The 16,687-nt window shown below is 50.9% G+C and overlaps 1 protein-coding gene across 6 annotated transcripts; it reads left to right on the top strand.

Annotated features, from left to right (window-relative positions):
* Positions 1-3,102: 3,102 nt before the first annotated feature.
* MIER2 (MIER family member 2) lies at positions 3,103-15,804 on the top strand. 6 transcript variants are annotated; one of them, XM_057377521.1, is made up of 12 exons: positions 3,103-3,460; positions 3,986-4,134; positions 4,833-4,958; positions 5,636-5,759; positions 7,930-8,039; positions 8,663-8,732; positions 9,526-9,677; positions 10,114-10,195; positions 10,296-10,390; positions 11,181-11,413; positions 12,326-12,462; positions 13,087-15,804. In XM_057377521.1, the coding sequence occupies exons 2-12, from the start codon at positions 3,994-3,996 to the stop codon at positions 13,560-13,562; spliced, it is 1,746 nt and encodes a 581-aa protein (XP_057233504.1). In that variant the 5' UTR covers positions 3,103-3,460; positions 3,986-3,993; the 3' UTR covers positions 13,563-15,804. The 6 variants fall into 6 exon arrangements, with proteins under 6 accessions (XP_057233504.1, XP_057233503.1, XP_057233507.1 ...); XM_057377520.1 differs by having other exon boundaries at positions 9,511-9,677; XM_057377524.1 differs by having other exon boundaries at positions 3,105-3,460; positions 11,181-11,308.
* The last annotated feature ends 883 nt before the right edge of the window (positions 15,805-16,687 follow it).

Here is a 16,687-nt window from a genome sequence, read left to right as displayed (position 1 = left end):
AGAAGGGCCCGGAGGGACGCGTGAAGGGGCTCCGGGCCGGTGGCTGCAGGACCGCGGGGTGGAGGTGATGGGCGGAAAGGAGCGGGGGCAGAGCGGGCTGGGAGTCCCTGGTTCTGGCCCAGCAGTGTCCGACAGCGGTGTGGGGTCGCTGGGGGCTGGGGTGAGGGGTGTGGAGATGCTGGAAGGGGCTCCCAGAGGCTGGAGGTGAGAGATGGCCTGAGCAGTGGGAGAGCACATAGGTCAGGACCCTGCGAATGGCAGAGTGCTGGGGAAGGTGGTGGAAATGGTTGGTCTGGGTGGCCAGGATGGTTYTCACCACTTTGCCTAGGAGCCAGAAGGTGAGGGGGACCAGGTGGGGACTCCCCACTGCCTCCCCAGTTGCCATGTCGTGTTTGCCTTTGTGTCTTGTGCTGAAATGTTTCTGCCGTCACACCTTCACACTTAGAACTGGTGACACCATCGCCCATCMAGTCTTGCCATGCCCCTCAAATATCCTTGACCTGTTGTAATGRTTGGTGTGACACATGCACACTGCATTTCTGTGGTGACCAGAACACGGAACAAGGGTGCTGGGAAGATGTTGAGGTACTCTGTGCCGCGATCTTGGATCCCCCTTGGCTGTGACAGCGTCTGTCCGAGGGCAGGGCTTTGCTTCCAGGGTATTTCTGCATGARGAAGGTGCTGCCTGGTCTGTTGGTTTGGCCTTCAATGAAGCACCAAACTCCTRCATTTATTTGTGCCAGAGTGATGCTTGGGCATGTTGTTTGGCCAGAGTTCTGCCCCAGCACTCTGCACTGTTGTGGGTCAGCGAGGTCTGTCCAGGGGACACTCAGGAAGAGTCACTGTCTCCTGGGTGAGGTTTGGCTGTGGAGCATCTCTGCTGTGATGTTGATGTGGCCCTGATCTTCCTGAGCAGTGCAGAAGGTGGTCCATGTGTCGTGTCAGCTGTTCATTCTCTGGTCTTTCAGAGGCATCACTTGCAGGACGAATCTCTTCTCCTTCCTCTGGGGAAGGAAGTTTGTGGAGTTTGTGGAAAATGGCCCCATGGCCAAGGAGTTTGGACAAGGCAGAGGAACCAGGAGTGCTTCTCGCTGAATCTGAAATGTGTGTTAGACTGACTCAGGAAACAGCATTAGTTATTGAAGAGAAACACTGGAAAGGGAAACCTCCTTTCTCTCAGTTTCTTGTAAGAGTGATTTCAGCCTGGAGGGTTTTCTCTGGGAAGAGACAATTCACCTCACACTGGGAAATGACTTTGTCAGGGCAGAAAGCTCAGGCTCTGCATCTCCCCATGTTTCCTAAATCATGGCCTAGCTTCATTCCATGTGCTCARAACCTTGAGTTCACACCAGAATGGAGTCATCCAGAAATACAATCAYGAGAGTGAGTAGTTGACCAACCTCTGTGTAACTTCTGAGAGGAAAGTTACTCTCATACCTCAGCAGCAGAAACCAGCAGGAGCAAAGCACCACTGAGGATGGTAAAGTGAGATTAAAGGAATTTAATCTCCCTTTTTTCCCCACAAGATTGAGTGCCCCATGGGCATAGGAGCCATTTCCAGCATCACAGTGCRCTGTGAGAATAACTGGAGTTCCCCTCTGTGACTTTGATGGAATYCCTGACCAGCAGGAAGAGCAGTGACCCTGTCCCAGAACCATTCTCAGTGTTTCTGATGTGTGCCATGCTCTTGCATTTCTGCCTCCTGTGTGATGTTTGGATTTGAGGTGTCAGTGCTGGTTGTTCCATGATGACTCCAGCATTCCCACTTGCTCTGGTCCTCCTTTCAGAGAATTAAACTCGTGATTAGTTATGGAATTGTCACCCTGTTGTAGTGGCCAATCCTCTTTCTTTCAGCACCTGGTCATTAATGAGAGATCTCATTGTTCCTGAAGTATTCTTGACACCTTTTCAATCTGGCCCATCCATGCCAACAACTTCAGTCTTCATTTTCAGAGCCCTGTTGATGCCCAGGCAAGGGGATCAACAGTGATGATCTACAGATTATTGAGCAAAGAGTTCTGCAAAGTGTCCAAGATCCAGAGGGAGTAAGGGTAGGCACACCCTTTCCAAGAAACCAGGGCTGTTTGCTTGGAAGGATTTATCCAAGAGGGTTTTGTACCTTGGTCCCATTCCAGCAAAGCCCAACAAAGGCACATTGACACTTTCTCAACTTATGGAGCCCTTTCCTGGTATGACCATCCTCAGAATGGAGTCTGTCCCCTTCTCCTTTCATCATCCCATAACTTCTCCCTTTTTGTGTGCTCAGTTGCAGGGCTCTGTCTGGAGCCAGAGTGGTCTCAGTGGGGGTTATTTTACCTGCACTAATCAGGTACTCAGGGATGGTGGACTGGAGCCATCTTCTTCCTTGCTACAGAATTCCAGCCTGTGGCTTGATAGCTGAAGGCACTAACTCAGAACATGYAGTCTGTGGTGGCTTTTTTTGGTGTATACTTTGCTTTGTTATTAGAATATAGATTTTAATTTGAAGCTGTACTTTGTTTTCTTAAGTAAGTTGTAAGAGCCTCAGATTGGAAGCACTGTAAATGTAAATGTAAAGGAGTGATGGTGCACAGCTGAGATTGTTGATGGCTGAGAATCCTACAGAGATGTCACTGAGGACTGGGGGACTGACCCTGGGATTTTKGTCTCTCTCAGTCCCCCAAAAGCTTTGGTTGTTTACCTGTTTGCTCCCTGCCTAGGCTGAGCTTGATGAACAGCATTTCCACGCACAGCAGCCCGAGGAGCAGCAGATGTTCTGGGTTKTTTTCCTCAGCCCATGCTGCTGCCTGAACTTGTGACCGAGCACCAAATGCCACCCTGCAGGTGCCTGTTCTCAGGGTCTGCCTGGCTCAGCTTCTCACACCTCTCCTGTGCCATTTGTGGTCCYACCAGACACCTTCTCTGCCTTCTCAGCTCATGTCCCTGAGCTCCTGGGTGCTGCAGTRAGGCATTAGGGAGAAGCCAGGGTGTTGCTTCAGACACCAAAGGGTCAGCCCCTAACAATGCTGTGCTCAAACAGATATGATGTGTGTGTTCAGAATAACAGCTGAGGGTCCAGGGTGTTTTTTTTTTTAGTGAAGATGTAGACCATGAAGGTCTGAGGTCTTAAACTGGTGGGAGGATAAGTCATGAATGGAGTGATGGAGGTGAAAAAGWTGGAAGGACATGGATTGAGGGGAAGGTGAGGATGCCAGGAGAAATTGTTTGATACACCTGATGAGCTCATTTGAACAGCAGTTCTTAACATGGCTTTGGGGGGTTTGGAWAACTTTTGCTTTGAACTTAAATGAGTTGCATTTGCTGGTGAAGTGAAGTGGGTGGAGAGGTYTTTAAGGAGAGCTGTCTCAGAGGTGTTTTTCTCTTTTCCTGAAGGCCTCTGTTGGCCGGCAGAGTCCGAGGGTGGTCCCGTACCCAGCCCGTGGCCTATGTCCTGGAGAGCCCGCCCTTCAGAGCGCCGCAGGTACCTCATGGCTGAGATCCTTCTGTTCCAGAGGAAACAATTCCCTTCTCCTTCYAACATCTCCTCATTGATCCCCATGCAGTTTTACAGAGGAGAAAAGGCTTAAAGTTGCCAGAGCTCCTACAGGTGTGCATTTGCCCACTCTTGAGTAAGGGGTGATTACCCTAAAAATGCCCCCAGGTGAAGGAAAGGCTGCAATGTGTGCACTCATGTGACACCAGCAAATCCAGAGACACACAAATAACTCAGAAAACCTTCAGATTCAGCTTCYACAGACACAWAAATAAMTCAGAAAACCTTCAGATTCAGCTTCCAGTCAGCTGTGGGACCTGAATGTGCATGGAACCAGGCTTTATGCTGACAGAGGAACTGCCACCAGTTGTGTTCCCTGTCCCATTCTGCCTCATCTCTTCCTCTGGTTTATCATGTCTGCACAACCACAAGAAGGGATCATCCCTGGCTTTGTTGCATCTCAGGATTTGGTCCATGGTGGTGCTAACATCCAATTTCTTCTGATCCMTGCAGTTGTGTCAATGGGCTCAGCTGATCATCGACTGAACCTGGCAGAGATCCTTTCCCAGAACTACGGTGTGCGGGAAGARAGGGAGGAAGATGAGACTCAGGAGAAGCAGAAATCTTTAGAAGAGCTGGAGAAGAGTTTCAGTGCCCCTCAGGTAAAGGCAGCAGGGGAGGGGAGGGGAAATTACCTGCTGGATTTGCTTGTTTGCTGTGTGAAGCCCTGACTTCAGCTGGGTTCAGGTCACCCAACAATGAGTCAGATTTGCATTTGGATGGGAAGAAATGGTTTTGAGAACAGAAGACAGCAGTGAAGTGAATTTTGGAGCCTTCCTCTGCCAAGTAGCCACTCTGGCAGGTGGTGTTGGCTCTCCTTGCTGAACCATCAGCTGTTGGGGTGATGGTCAGTGTTTCACAAAGATGAGCTGACGTGGTGCTGCTCTGGGTGGGCCCATTGAGACCTCAGTGGAACACAAATTGTTCTTGGTGACAGACAATGTCTTTTCAAGCCAGGACAAATACAGGGATTTCCTTCTCTCCTTTCTCTGCTTAAATACAGTTGTGCTGTCAGGCACCTTTTACCTCTTTGAAATCTAGAATAAATGATAAACGTATTTTAAAAATGCCCTAGATTGTATTTCTTTGGGGTGAAAGATCCTGGCTTTTCCATCCCTTTGAGAGGGTTATGGTGGCTCCCAACAGACCCTCCTACCTCTCTTGTTGCCCTGAGGCTGCTCAAACCCCTCAGAGGAGCAGAGCTGCCTTGACTGCCTCTGCCTGCCCATGTTCCTGCCCCTGGCGTGGTGCTCTTGTGGTTGTTCTCTTCCTGATGCAGCTTTGTCCTCCTCTTGCTCAGAGCAGTGAAATGCCATTTGAGGAGCTGCTCGCACTGTATGGCTATGAGGCATCTGATCCCATCTCGGAGCAGGACAGCGAGAGCAATGACATCACTCCCAACCTCCCTGACATGACTCTGGATAAGGTGAGAGCAGCTCTCTGCCTGKGTGTGTGCACAGGTCACTGTGTTATGCTAGAGTTTTTAATTCCCCCCTTTTCAGAGGGGTTTGATGGATGCCAGGGCAAGGAAACCTTGTTCTGGTGTCCCCATGAGGATCACCAGGTGCACAAACCTGAATGTAAACTGTTGAGAAGGGAGAAAGGAYATCTGTTTTAAAAAGAACTCTTTAAAAACTCTTGATGGAACTTCAGTTACAAGTCTCTGCACTTAGATATGGGTCTGTGGAGAGCCAGGGAAGGTTTGTACCTTCCCAGGTGAAGCCATGGCTCCTCCTGTTCTAGCTGAAATATGTAGAAAGTGAAGGGGGGCAGGGGATATTTGGGTTTGGGTTTTTTTTTTTTCCTTCATCATCTTTCAGGATGATATTTGGTGGGAGTGGAACATATCAGAGTAGTTTGCTCATACTCTCTGCCTTCCATAGGAAGCCACTCATGACACTTGTTAAAGTGCTTCTAGGGAAAATAGTCTGGGTGCTGTGGGAGTGTGAGAGAGAATCTGTCTTTGGACAAGCTGTGGGAGGGTGAGGAGATCAGTGGATGTGGCCACTGTTGGCCAGAAATGCTTTTACTCTAGGCCTCACTCCCTCTCATATAMCTTTTTAATTTTAAAAATATTTTTCACTCTCTTGTTGTTGTTAAAAGGARCAAATAGCGAAGGATTTGCTTTCAGGGGAAGAAGAGGAGGAGACACAATCTTCAGCTGACGATCTGACTCCATCCGTCACGTCCCACGATGCATCGGACTTATTCCCAAACCAGCCTGGCTGTATGTGTCACTAGTTCCTAAGTAGTTGCTGTTCACTTTTACATATGATGTGCAGGGGAGGGTGAGAATGGTTTTCTTAATTTTGTCAGTCTCCTGACATCAGATTTTCCACTTTTCCTTCTGGGTTTTGTCTGCGTGGCAGAGGCGTTACCAGSCTTTGGGTAGGACAGGACAAAGCGTTGATGAGCAGTGGGATGAAGGGGAGAATTTTCTTGAGCTGTAACTCAGAATACTGAAAAAGTGGGAATTGTTTTGCTGGCTGCTGTAATTGCAGTCTGAAAGATCAGTACCTCATCTGACATTGCTACCAGTGAATAAATTCAGTAGTAGTAGTGGAGCGATGTGTTTTGGCAGCTCCTAAATACTGGAATATGTGGGAAGCCAAAGCATGTGACAGGGACTCTGCATCAAATGATGCTATTTTATCTTGGTTTGAAAGACAGGTGTCTGCCAAGGAAGGCAGAATGGAGAATATGACCCCCTTCCCTCCAAATCACTAAACTTTGAAATTAAGGGGCTTTCAGGCGAAGGTATAGGGGAAAGGAATAATAGTTCTTTACTAATATGTATAACATGACAAACAAACAACAGCAAGGGCAGCAACCCCAAACAAAAGCAGAAACCCAGTGTCAGCCTCCTCTGGGCTGTCCCAYGCTGTCCCYTYGGTGCAGTTATGGTCACAGCCGGCAGGGCAGGGACGGTGATTCCTCCACGCCGGCAGGGGGCGCTGTGACACAGGCAGGCAGATTCCTCCCAGCCAGCAGGAGGCAGTGTGGTGTGGGCAGGTGGTGATTCCTCCCTGCTGGCAGGGGGTGCTGTGGTGTGGGTGGTGATTCCTCTCTGCTGGCAGGGTGGGTGCAGTGATTCCTCCACTCCGGCAGGGGCGCTGTGGTGCAGGCGGGTGGTGATTCCTCCCCTCTGGCAGGGGGCGCTGTGGGGTTGGCGGGCGGTGATTCCTCTCTGCTGGCAGGGTGGGTGCAGTGATTCCTCCACTCCGGCAGGGGCGCTGTGGTGCAGGCGGGTGGTGATTCCTCCCCTCTGGCAGGGGGCGCTGTGGGGTTGGCGGGCAGTGATTCCTCTCTGCTGGCAGGGTGGGTGCAGTGATTCCTCCACTCCGGCAGGGGCGCTGTGGCGCGGGCAGGCGGTGATTCCTCCCCTCTGGCAGGGTGTGGGCGGTGATTCCTCCCTGCCAGCAGGGGGCGCTGTGGCACTGGGGTGATGATTCCTCCAAGCCGGCAGGGGGCGCTGTGGCGCAGGCTCAGCCCCGTCTCTCCCTCACGCGGTGATGGCGGGCGGGTTGGATGGCAGACTGGGCTGCAGAAGGAACCTCACACCAGCGGCTGGGCTGGCAATTGCTGCCTCACCCGAGGTAGCGAGCAGGAGGTGCAGAAACTCCGTAGGAGCCGTGGTGTGTCCCGCCAGGCTGGGTGTGGCGTTACAGTGTGGCAGAAACACCAAACAGCAGAGGCCCCAGACTCCTGAACTGGGAGAGGCTCCCTCAGAGGAGGAGGGGTTCAGGCTCCTGGGGGGGTATCCCTTGAACCCCCGAGTTGATGGTGAGAGTCCTTTCCAGTGAGGTAGGGGGTTAATGAGGTCTCAGTTCAATGGATGCTCTTAGGAGCAGAGCCTCACCYATGGTGGGAGAAGAAAAATAGGAGACAGAACTCCACAGTGGCACTGGGTTCTTCCTGCAGCGATCGTGGCTTGTGTCCCCTCCGAATGCCCAGAGAGCAAGAGAGTCAGAAGCTCCCCCAGCTCCTTTTCCCCAGCCCAAATCTCGAGGTATCTCCATCCCTACAAACCCTCCAGCTAAGGGGGTAGCCACCTGTACACTTCCACCCTTCCCCTTTTATTTTAAGTACTGGTCATTATTGTCGCTTAGCAACAGAAGGGACAAAATTCCCTAAAACAAAAGGAAAATATCCCAACCTTCAACATATTCCTTCTATTGGCTTGCAATATTGAGGAATCTGAGCTCCCTAGGTTGGCCATCCATGTGGCAAGCGTGCAAATTCTTTTATTTAAAGTGAGAGAATTAAAACACGGGTAAGTTGTCACTGTAGACTATGCTGAAAGGGACTTTAGGACAGAAAATGAAGGGAAGGAGAGGGAACATAAAGGAATAGGAAAAAACAATTCATAACTGCRGATCTTTTCCTTTCCCACAAAGCAAACAACTTCCTTGCGGATGAAGACAAAGAGCCATGTTCATCTCCRTGTGCTTCCTCCATGGCTGAGGATTCTGAGGTGGATTCCATCCCATCCAACGAGTGTAAGAAGGTAAATGATCTGAGTGCACTGGAACAGGGAATTTGTGAGTTAGAGGAAAGCATGACACCAAATCATTGATATTTCCCCAGTCTGCTGCTTGATGTCTTGTATTTTGTGGACAGCAGTGGCAGGTGTGGGTTACAAGAGGAGTTTTTAGTATAATCTCGAAATTATCTTCTGCTTCAGATAAGGAAAATCTGTTGTGCATTGGTAAATGAAATCTGCACCTTGTAATTTCTAAATTTCTGTAGTCCTAGAAAGGTGAAATCAGCAGGATTTACTGAGGGGGAACCATCTTTCTAAAGAGAGGAGCAAACTTCCAAATTCATCCTGGCTGTGAAGGTTGCAGGAGAACCTCTGCACTGCTTTATCTCCAGCYTTAGCTGCTTGCCATAGATCTTTCACATTAAAACTATGTAAATGCTGAAGGTCCCCACAGTATCATCTGGTTGGTAGTAAATCTTCTTAGCTACCCTATAAAATAGTCAGGGTTCACTAGAAATAATAGTGACAACTGGAGATACCAGTAAATAAATCATCTTTGCAGTGGTGTAGCCTCTAAATCATGAAGCACAGCCTGCACGGAGCATTTCCCATTTCCATTTTCTCACTTCTCTGTCCTGGGATTTCAGGAGATCATGGTTGGACCTCAGTACCAGGCTACAGTTCCCATCCTGCGCTTAAACAGGCACAGACAAAAAGGTAAGGCAGCCTCTCCTTAGTGCYTTGTTTGGGTGTAGGGCTGCTGGCAGGGGCTTTGATGGGCTTTGGATCACCACTCTTCGTAACTCCAGGCTTGGAAATTTTCAGTGCTGACATCCAGCTTTAGTGGCTTAAACAAGCCTGATTTAATAGGGCTGGGAACAGAGGTACAGAAATGGTGAAGCTCAGTGAGAACTGGGTTGGTGTGACAGGTTTGCAGGAGAGGGTGTCAGCTGTAGCCAAAAAGAAGGAATACCCTTCTGGTGATGCTCTAATTTATTCTCTCTGACATCTTCAAGTAGCCCGAGTTACTGTCATTCAGTGCTCCCTGTAGGTGAGCTGTTTGTGATTTTGGGGTGTCTGCAGAGCAGACAGAGGTGCCTTAATTTGCATATTTTGTCCAATAATGAGTGCAGTATGAATGCCAGCTTGTTGAGTTCCTGGGCAACAAAGCTAAAAGGGTCTTTAGTTGCCAGGATTAATGAATCAAAAYAGCAATCTTTGAAAATATGGTAACAAAAACTTTGCCAGCCAACCCTTCTGAAACAATGGAAGCAAGCTGAGCCTGTGCCAAGGGCCCTAAAAGAGATGTAAAGAGCTTACCTGCCTCCAAAATCAGGAGGGGAAATGCAGTGCCTTGAGAGATGGTTGTCATCTCTAGAGCCAGGTTTGGAGTAGCAAGCAAAGTTTTCCTCTCTCCTCTGTCTCCCCCATGCATATCCCTGCAGACCACTTCTGAAAAAGCAGCAGAATTCTCTGTTTGATTATCTTATTTCAGTGCTTTTTCTGTTAGCCTATGAGAATGAAGATCAGCTGCTTTGGGACCCAAACATCCTGCCCGAGAGGGAGGTGGAAGAGTTCCTGTACCGCGCTGTGAAGCGGCAGTGGGACGAGCTGTCTGGCAGCAGCCTGCCAGAGGGAGAGGTGGTCAARGACAACGAGCAGGTGAGTTTAGGGACTCCTGCAGCCCACACAGACCCAGGTGGTGCTGGCCACATTCCCTACAGAGGTCACAGTGAGGTCTGACTCCAGTGATCATCATGGATAAGTGAGGGTGTGTACCCTGCTGCGGTCTGGAGAGGTTGGTTACACTCCCATTGGGAAGACTGGAAAAGTCAGCAGATCAGCCATTACAGAGCAGCTGTGTTTACTTCAAACTAGCTTGGTTAGATGCTGGTGGAGCTGCATCTGTCCAGTCCCACGGTTTGTAATGCAATGCTTTAAAAAGTGAGATAATCTCTGCTGATGGTTGAACTGGGATAAGCAGCAAGGTGGCTGCTGGGAAATAGAAATTTTTCAAGACAAATGTGAGTCATGAGCAGGCTGGTTTGCAGTGAGTTGCTCAGGTACGTGCTGTGAGTGATTTCCTTCTGTTTCTCAGGCTTTGTATGAGCTGGTGAAATGCAACTTCAATGCAGAAGAGGCACTGCGGAGGTTACGGTTCAACGTGAAGGTTATCAGAGGTGAGAACCCCCCAAATTTGGGTTCTATCCCAAACATCAAGGTGCATGCAACTCTTCCTAGATTCTGCACATCTCCAACTCCTCTTCCTTTCTGCTACAGATGAGCTTTGTGCCTGGAGCGAGGAAGAATGTAGAAATTTTGAACATGGCTTTAGGGTCCATGGGAAAAACTTCCACCTTATCCAAGCAAACAAGGTAAGGCTGCTCTCCCCAGATCAGGAGCAGGGGAAGGAGGCAGTGCTTTGGCACCAGAGGTGTCCTTTGGGCCTCGGCTGACACAGGGAGTTCAGGATGGCCGAGTTCCCACCCCAGGYTTTGTGTTGACTCATGCCAGCAGGTGATGGGCTGTTCACTGCCCTGCTCTGCCTTATTTTCCAGGTGGGAGAAGTCACAAACACCACTGACCTGCATGAGTGATGTCAGTTAATTACTGATTAGCCCTTTCTGGAGTCTCAAAAGTTCTTTCCAAACTCTCAGCCCTTGCAGTACTTCTGTGAATGAGTGAGTTGAGCATGTGGATGTTTCGTAAAGTCCCCTGGGGTCCTCTAGAATGGCAGATGCTGTTGTAGGGAGAGCTGGGCCCCGGGACATGCTGCTGTGCTGGGAGTTGGCAGAACCAGAGAGTCCAGTTCTACCACTGGTTAACTGTAGGCATGTTGACGCTGGCCAGTGACAATGGATGCAGGTTTGCTCTCTCTGCTAAGTGTGCTGCTGCTGGAAGCGCAGGAAAGTCCTGCACGAGTGCGTGTGGCCCACACGGGGTCTGTGACAACAGCTGTGTGCTGTGGGGAGTTCTTTTCTCTGGCCACCTCGGAAACCTCAGTACGTGCTTCTGTTCTGCAGCAATGTGTCCATAGTAGCAATGTAAATCACTGTAATGCACTTGGAATTTTCTGTGCTGGTTAAATGGGAARATAGCCCTTGCTCCAGGAGAGATGCACCTGGATGGGGGTGGGTGTGCCCTGACTGGGGTGTTTCTCCTCAGGTCCGYACCCGGTCGGTGGGCGAGTGTGTGGAGTATTACTACATGTGGAAAAAATCAGAGCGCTATGACTACTTCACTCAGCAGACTCGTCTAGGAAGGAAGAAGTACGTCCTCCACCCTGGAGCCACGTGCGTGGAATATTCTCACACTAAAATTAGTAATATTAACCTCCCAGTGAAGATTCCTGCTGCAAAGCACCTCCGCTTAACAGACTGCGCTTTCTTCTCCAGAAGGTTTCTGGGGTGGGAGGATGGAGGGATGCACGGGGTGTTCTCAGAGCACAAACACAGAGTTGGTGTGGGGAGGGAAGATGAAAGAATTGTTTGCATGGATATGAACTCCCTTGTCCTTTTCTGTGTGTTGAAAATGGTTTTATTTTAGACAAATGCATCCACAAGTGACTAGGGACAGGGATTCAGAGCTGATTTTGGCAAAAGAACTCAGCTTGATGAGTTTTTGGGAAGGGAGCTTTTTAAATTCAAAAACCCACTTACTTCTGGTGGTTTGGAACCTGAATTAATTTCCCTTTGAGGCAAATTCTTCCCTTTGAAATGTATGCTAATTACAGAAGATACTTTTCAAAATACACCTTTTCAAAAAGGTTGAAATGGAAATCTCTTAATAGGTCAAAATGAAATATTGAAGCTGAATCAATTAAAAACATTAGATGAAGGCTTAGATTTCTTTTTTTTTAAATTCTGATGCAAGACAGGAAAATACCTGAAATCTTAGATCCTCTCAGGGTGGGAAAATATGTTCTCATCACTTGCTCTTTGCTGGCACACTAAGGACCCACCGCAGTCATGCCAAGAAGCTGGGTGTTGCCTGGGTGTTTGACCATGGATTTATTTCCCTTTGGAAGGGGCTGAGGCTCTCAGAACTGAGACAAGAGCTCTTGGTGAAGCTGGAGAACCCATTTTGGTTTATCATGGGATGTTCTTGGCCACACTGTATTACCTGAGATCATTTCCTCAGGGCAGAGTCTAAACCAGGCTCTGCAGAGCAAGGAGGGMTGGACATTCATTCTAGTAATGTTTCTACAGTCCCACTGCTTTATTTTTTGATGGGTTTTAATCTCAGTCACCCTTTCTTCTGCCTACATCTCTGCTTAGCAAATGGTGGCAAAGCTCTCTCTTTTCCCCCAGGGATTTCACCGACAACGACCTGGATGGGGTTGAAGTAGAAAACGCGAGTCGCTCTCGGAGCTCCCCACCAATTCCCTCTGCARCTGGCTGCCTGGATGCTCACTTTGGTCAAGATCAGATAGCAATCGAGAGTACAGGTAACTTCCTTTGCTTCTGTCTGCAGTGGGGTTTTGGTGTGAGTAGAAGAGTTTTGTCTGTCCCTGCATTGACCAGAGGTGACTGTGAAACATTTGTGGCTGTGCTGGGCTTGGAGGGATGGCCTAGGTTATTCCCAAAACAAAAGGATTATGCACTGGACACCTGAGTGAGGTGCTTCCARAGCACTGACACAAACAGCTTCTCCAGAGGCTGGGTTAAATCCCAGAAATCAGATGCAAGCWGCTTTCAGACAGAGCTGGCTGTGAGAAGATTTGCAGGGAGCCCAACATGGGTTCACTCCCTCGCTGTCCTACTGCAGATGAAGGSTCTGTGTGGGCAGCTCCCAGGGGTTGTTGGCACGAGGGGATAGGATTTAGGATTTGGCTTATCTTGCAGTGTGTCTGTGAGGTTTCCTTGAATTTCCATAGAAACACTGATGGCCTCCCATCTGCTGTCGGCATCTTGCCTTCCCTCGGTRCGCGCTGGCGGGGATCTTGGTTGCTGTAATAAAGAAACACTTGTGCCATCAAACAAACACTGTTGTGATGGGGTGGGACTGACCTGGGTGTTTGTGTGTTGTGCACTCACTGTGGTTTTCCATCCCTCTCTCCTCCCCTGAGCAGAGCCCCTGAGTGTGGAGAGCACAGCCTGCAGCCTGGGCAGCATCAGTGAGTCGGGGCAGGGCTACGAGTGCAGCACCCCCTCGGAGACAAACTGCTCCTTTGACCCCACGGAGGAGACACCCTCGGGTGCTGTCCCTGCACCCTGCCCACGCCACACCGTCACCCCCTCGGAGCCAGAGCTCTTTGCTTTGCCCCCCGCTGGAGCAGGACTGGCAGAGAAGCAGGAGACGTTGCAGAACTCTGGTGAGACAATAACTATGGACTTCACTCTCCCTGCAGACATTAACGAGGGGTTGCCTTTGATTGCTGACCCCGTGGATTTGGACAGAGACCCTGAGGCAGTGGTGGCCCCTGCGCAAGTGTCCTTATCGGTCACAGATTTCGGTCTCATTGGCATCGGAGATGTAAATACTTTCCTGACTGCTCATCAGGCTTGCCCAGCACCTGTGGCTCGGTCAGAGCCTCTGTCACAGTGAGAGTCTCCAGTCACAAATTCGTCACAGACCCAGCAAGGACTTTGACCTGACTGAGTGAAATTCTGGAACTTCCACTGTCCTGTAGGGACAGTTTGGAGCTGTTGGTCGGAATCCGTCTTTCCATCCTCCTTGRTCCAAGGCTACAGTGAAACCAAACACCTTTCTGCTCCAGTGTATCCTGACACAATCGTGTAAAGTAGTGGCTGGCTTTCCTGAGTGGGGAGATCCATCCACCCCTCCTATGCTGACCATGTGTCACCCCAGGTGATGCCAGTCTGCTCAGAGAGTCCCTGCCTCAGGACAGGGGACGTGTCCCTCGGCCCCAGTGGGACAGTCTGAGGGCAGAGGTGCTTTGAGAAGAGGGATGTGTCACCATCATGGTGAGAATGCAGTCTGGGGGGCTGAGAGCTGCAGGGCAGATTCCTGCAGAGATGGGCAKGGTGATTCCAAGGGAGGCTGACGGGTCTTGGCCCTTCTCCCACGGGCAGTGTGTTGCAGTAGGAGCCACTCACCCTGTTCTTCTCCTGACATCCGTGGGTCATGACAGGCAGCAAACCTGCAGCAGCCACATAATCCTGGCTGCTTCAGCTGCACCCAGCCCCTGGGGAGAAGCATCAGGTCTTGGGAAGGGATGCTGCAGTGGTGCAGCAGCGTGGTGTGCACTTGAGTCCCTCTCACCTTGCTTTGCAGTGCTGGGCCAGGCAGAATTCTTGGGGAGTAACAGGATTTTCTAGATCCACAGTGATGCTGGCCCAGAGATGCTTCTGCTGCTGGCATGGAATGACTTATTCTTCACTGAGCCACAAAGTGAGAGGGTAAAATGCAGGTAAAAAACATCTGTAATTTCCTAGTTTGTTCCAACAATTTGTCAGTAGAGGGAGGAATGGTTGCTTAGCTCCCAGGGTGCCTGGGATATGGATGGTAGCACAGTCTGAGGAAGGGGAGGACACCATCCCTGGGCATTCCTGCTGCACACCATCCCTGAGCATTCCTGCCCTTCCTGTGTCACAAAACTGACTGTTCTGAGAGGAAAGTGGGTCTTTCCTGCCATGTTGAGGGAGGTGCCAGGTGCCATGCAGAGCCACGGGGGTGGCTGTCCTTGGGTGTGCTGGAATCCAAACCTGCTTCACTCCCCCAGGTGTGTTCCCTGTCTGGGATTGGCCACTGGCTCAACGTGTTCCCATTCCCCTTTTTCCATGCAGGGAATTCTTTCTGCTCCCCTGTTGGGCAAGGCTCTGGTGCAGACAGTCCCTTCCTCCAGTCATGTTCTGCAGTTGGAAAGGGATTTAGGTTGAGGGTTTTTTTCTTGCTTTGGTAGAGGCTTTGGGGCCATGATCATGCACTCAACTCTGCTGACAGTGGATTTTGCAGGTACCTAAACCCACGAGCCTCCATCCTCCTTTTACCCAGCCCTGGGAAGTTGTGCTCAGCCCTGCAGCAGGAGCACAGAGACAGCATCCAACAGCCCCATGGGATGCCAGGATTAGACATTTTCTCATCTCCTAAGCCTCAGATGTATTTTGTGTGCTTCAGCAGGGGTTTGCTTTGGTCCCCAGTGCTGTGCTGGGAGTTGCTGAGCCCCAGGCACGTACAGCTGCCTTCACCTGGCATGGCTTTTGTCAGTGGTGGGCAGAGGCCTCCCCTCCAGCTGCTCCCAGCTGCTGGGAACAGAAAGCAAACACGAGTGCCTGCTCCATAGTGGAACTGCCCAGGCTGTGATTCCCCTTTTCTGGGGGTGAGAGGAAGCTCCTTGTCTGAAGGGAGAAGAGGAGGCAGGGTGAGAGCACAGGCAGCCCTCCCAGGGAGGGCCAGGCCTTGGCATCTCCTCCATCGGCTGAGAACATTCTTAGTTTTCCTGAAACCATTTTTTTCTTTTGGTTTGTTTCAAGCCCTAGTGAAAGGAGAGGGGAGCTGGCTGAGGCAGAAATCTCTTTATGTCCTTCAGTGTTGTTTACAGATTTGCATGGGGTCTTTCAACATGAGCGCGGCGCTTTTTCCACATGACTTTGAGGGAGAGGGGTGAAAAAGGCTGGGACAGGGAGGGGGAGTCACTGGGGGAGGAGGTTTGGTTTTGCTTTTTTTTGTTGGGGTTTTCTWTTTCCTTCTTACAAAGCACATTCACTTTGAGCCGCTCCCAATGCTGGACTCTTCTCCCTTGCCCCCCAGCCCTACACTGTGAAGTGACACTGCCTTGAAGACCCCTCGCCGTTATTTATTTAATTAAAAACCTAATTTGAAAGTGAGCCAGAAGCCTTTCTTCTTTTTTTGGAGGCCAAGATGCAACGGTCCTGTGTATAATGATGGCAGAAGCAAGAATAGGGGTCTCTTCCTCTGCTGTCTTTCCTGCCCTCTCTAAGTGCTCTACTCCAGGCAGGGTGGGATTTCCTGTGCCAGGGATGGCATCCCAGCTTGGGATGGTCCCTGCTGAGCTCTCCCAGTGCTGCAAGGGGAGAGAGAGCTGTTTTACAGGTGCCCTGAGTCCTCTAAAAGCCTGTCAGCCTGTGGCAGGTCTGGGGTGGTTTGGTAGATCCAAACTTCAACCAGAAAAAGCTCCTGGAAGCGAGAGAAATGTTCTGGCTGCAGCTGTATTCTGTTCCCCCACCACAGAGTCCCTCTGTTTCATCAAAAACTCCCTAAATTCTCTTCTCCTGCTTGTGCCTAGCTCTGTCCTGCAGTGCAGCCCCCCAGCTCTGCTCCACAGAGGTGGGTACAGAGCGGGCACAGCCCGGGGCAGGAGGGATGGGGAAGGTTCTGAGGAGCTCCAGGAAGCGCGGGTGTGCTTGAAGCCTTCAGCTGGCACCTCAGTCCCTTTCCTCGTTGCATCCTTTGACGTGAAAAGATGGACTCGGCCCTTGGCGGCTCGATCGCTGTTTCCGAGGGTGGGAGAAGAGCGGACCCGGATCCCCCCGGGCAGGGTCCGGAACGGCCCCGGCTGCAGCTGCGGCGCTCGGACAGCAGAGGGCGACACAGCGCCACACCGGGACCCGCCCGCGCCCCCCGGGACCCGCGCCCGGGGCAACCGGAGCCACCCGGGATCGCCGCGTTCCGCCCGTGACACCCCGGGCTGCGCCGGGCCCGGAAGGGAAACCGCCCCGCCGACCTCGGGCCCGCGGCGGGCAAAGTCC

Source organism: Malurus melanocephalus, unplaced genomic scaffold, assembly GCF_030028575.1.
Source record: "Malurus melanocephalus ecotype Western Australia unplaced genomic scaffold, MMel_1.1 scaffold_318, whole genome shotgun sequence".
Taxonomy (NCBI): Eukaryota; Metazoa; Chordata; class Aves; order Passeriformes; family Maluridae; genus Malurus; species Malurus melanocephalus.
Note: the sequence above shows the minus strand (reverse complement) of the source record. Positions and strands in the feature narration are given on the sequence as shown.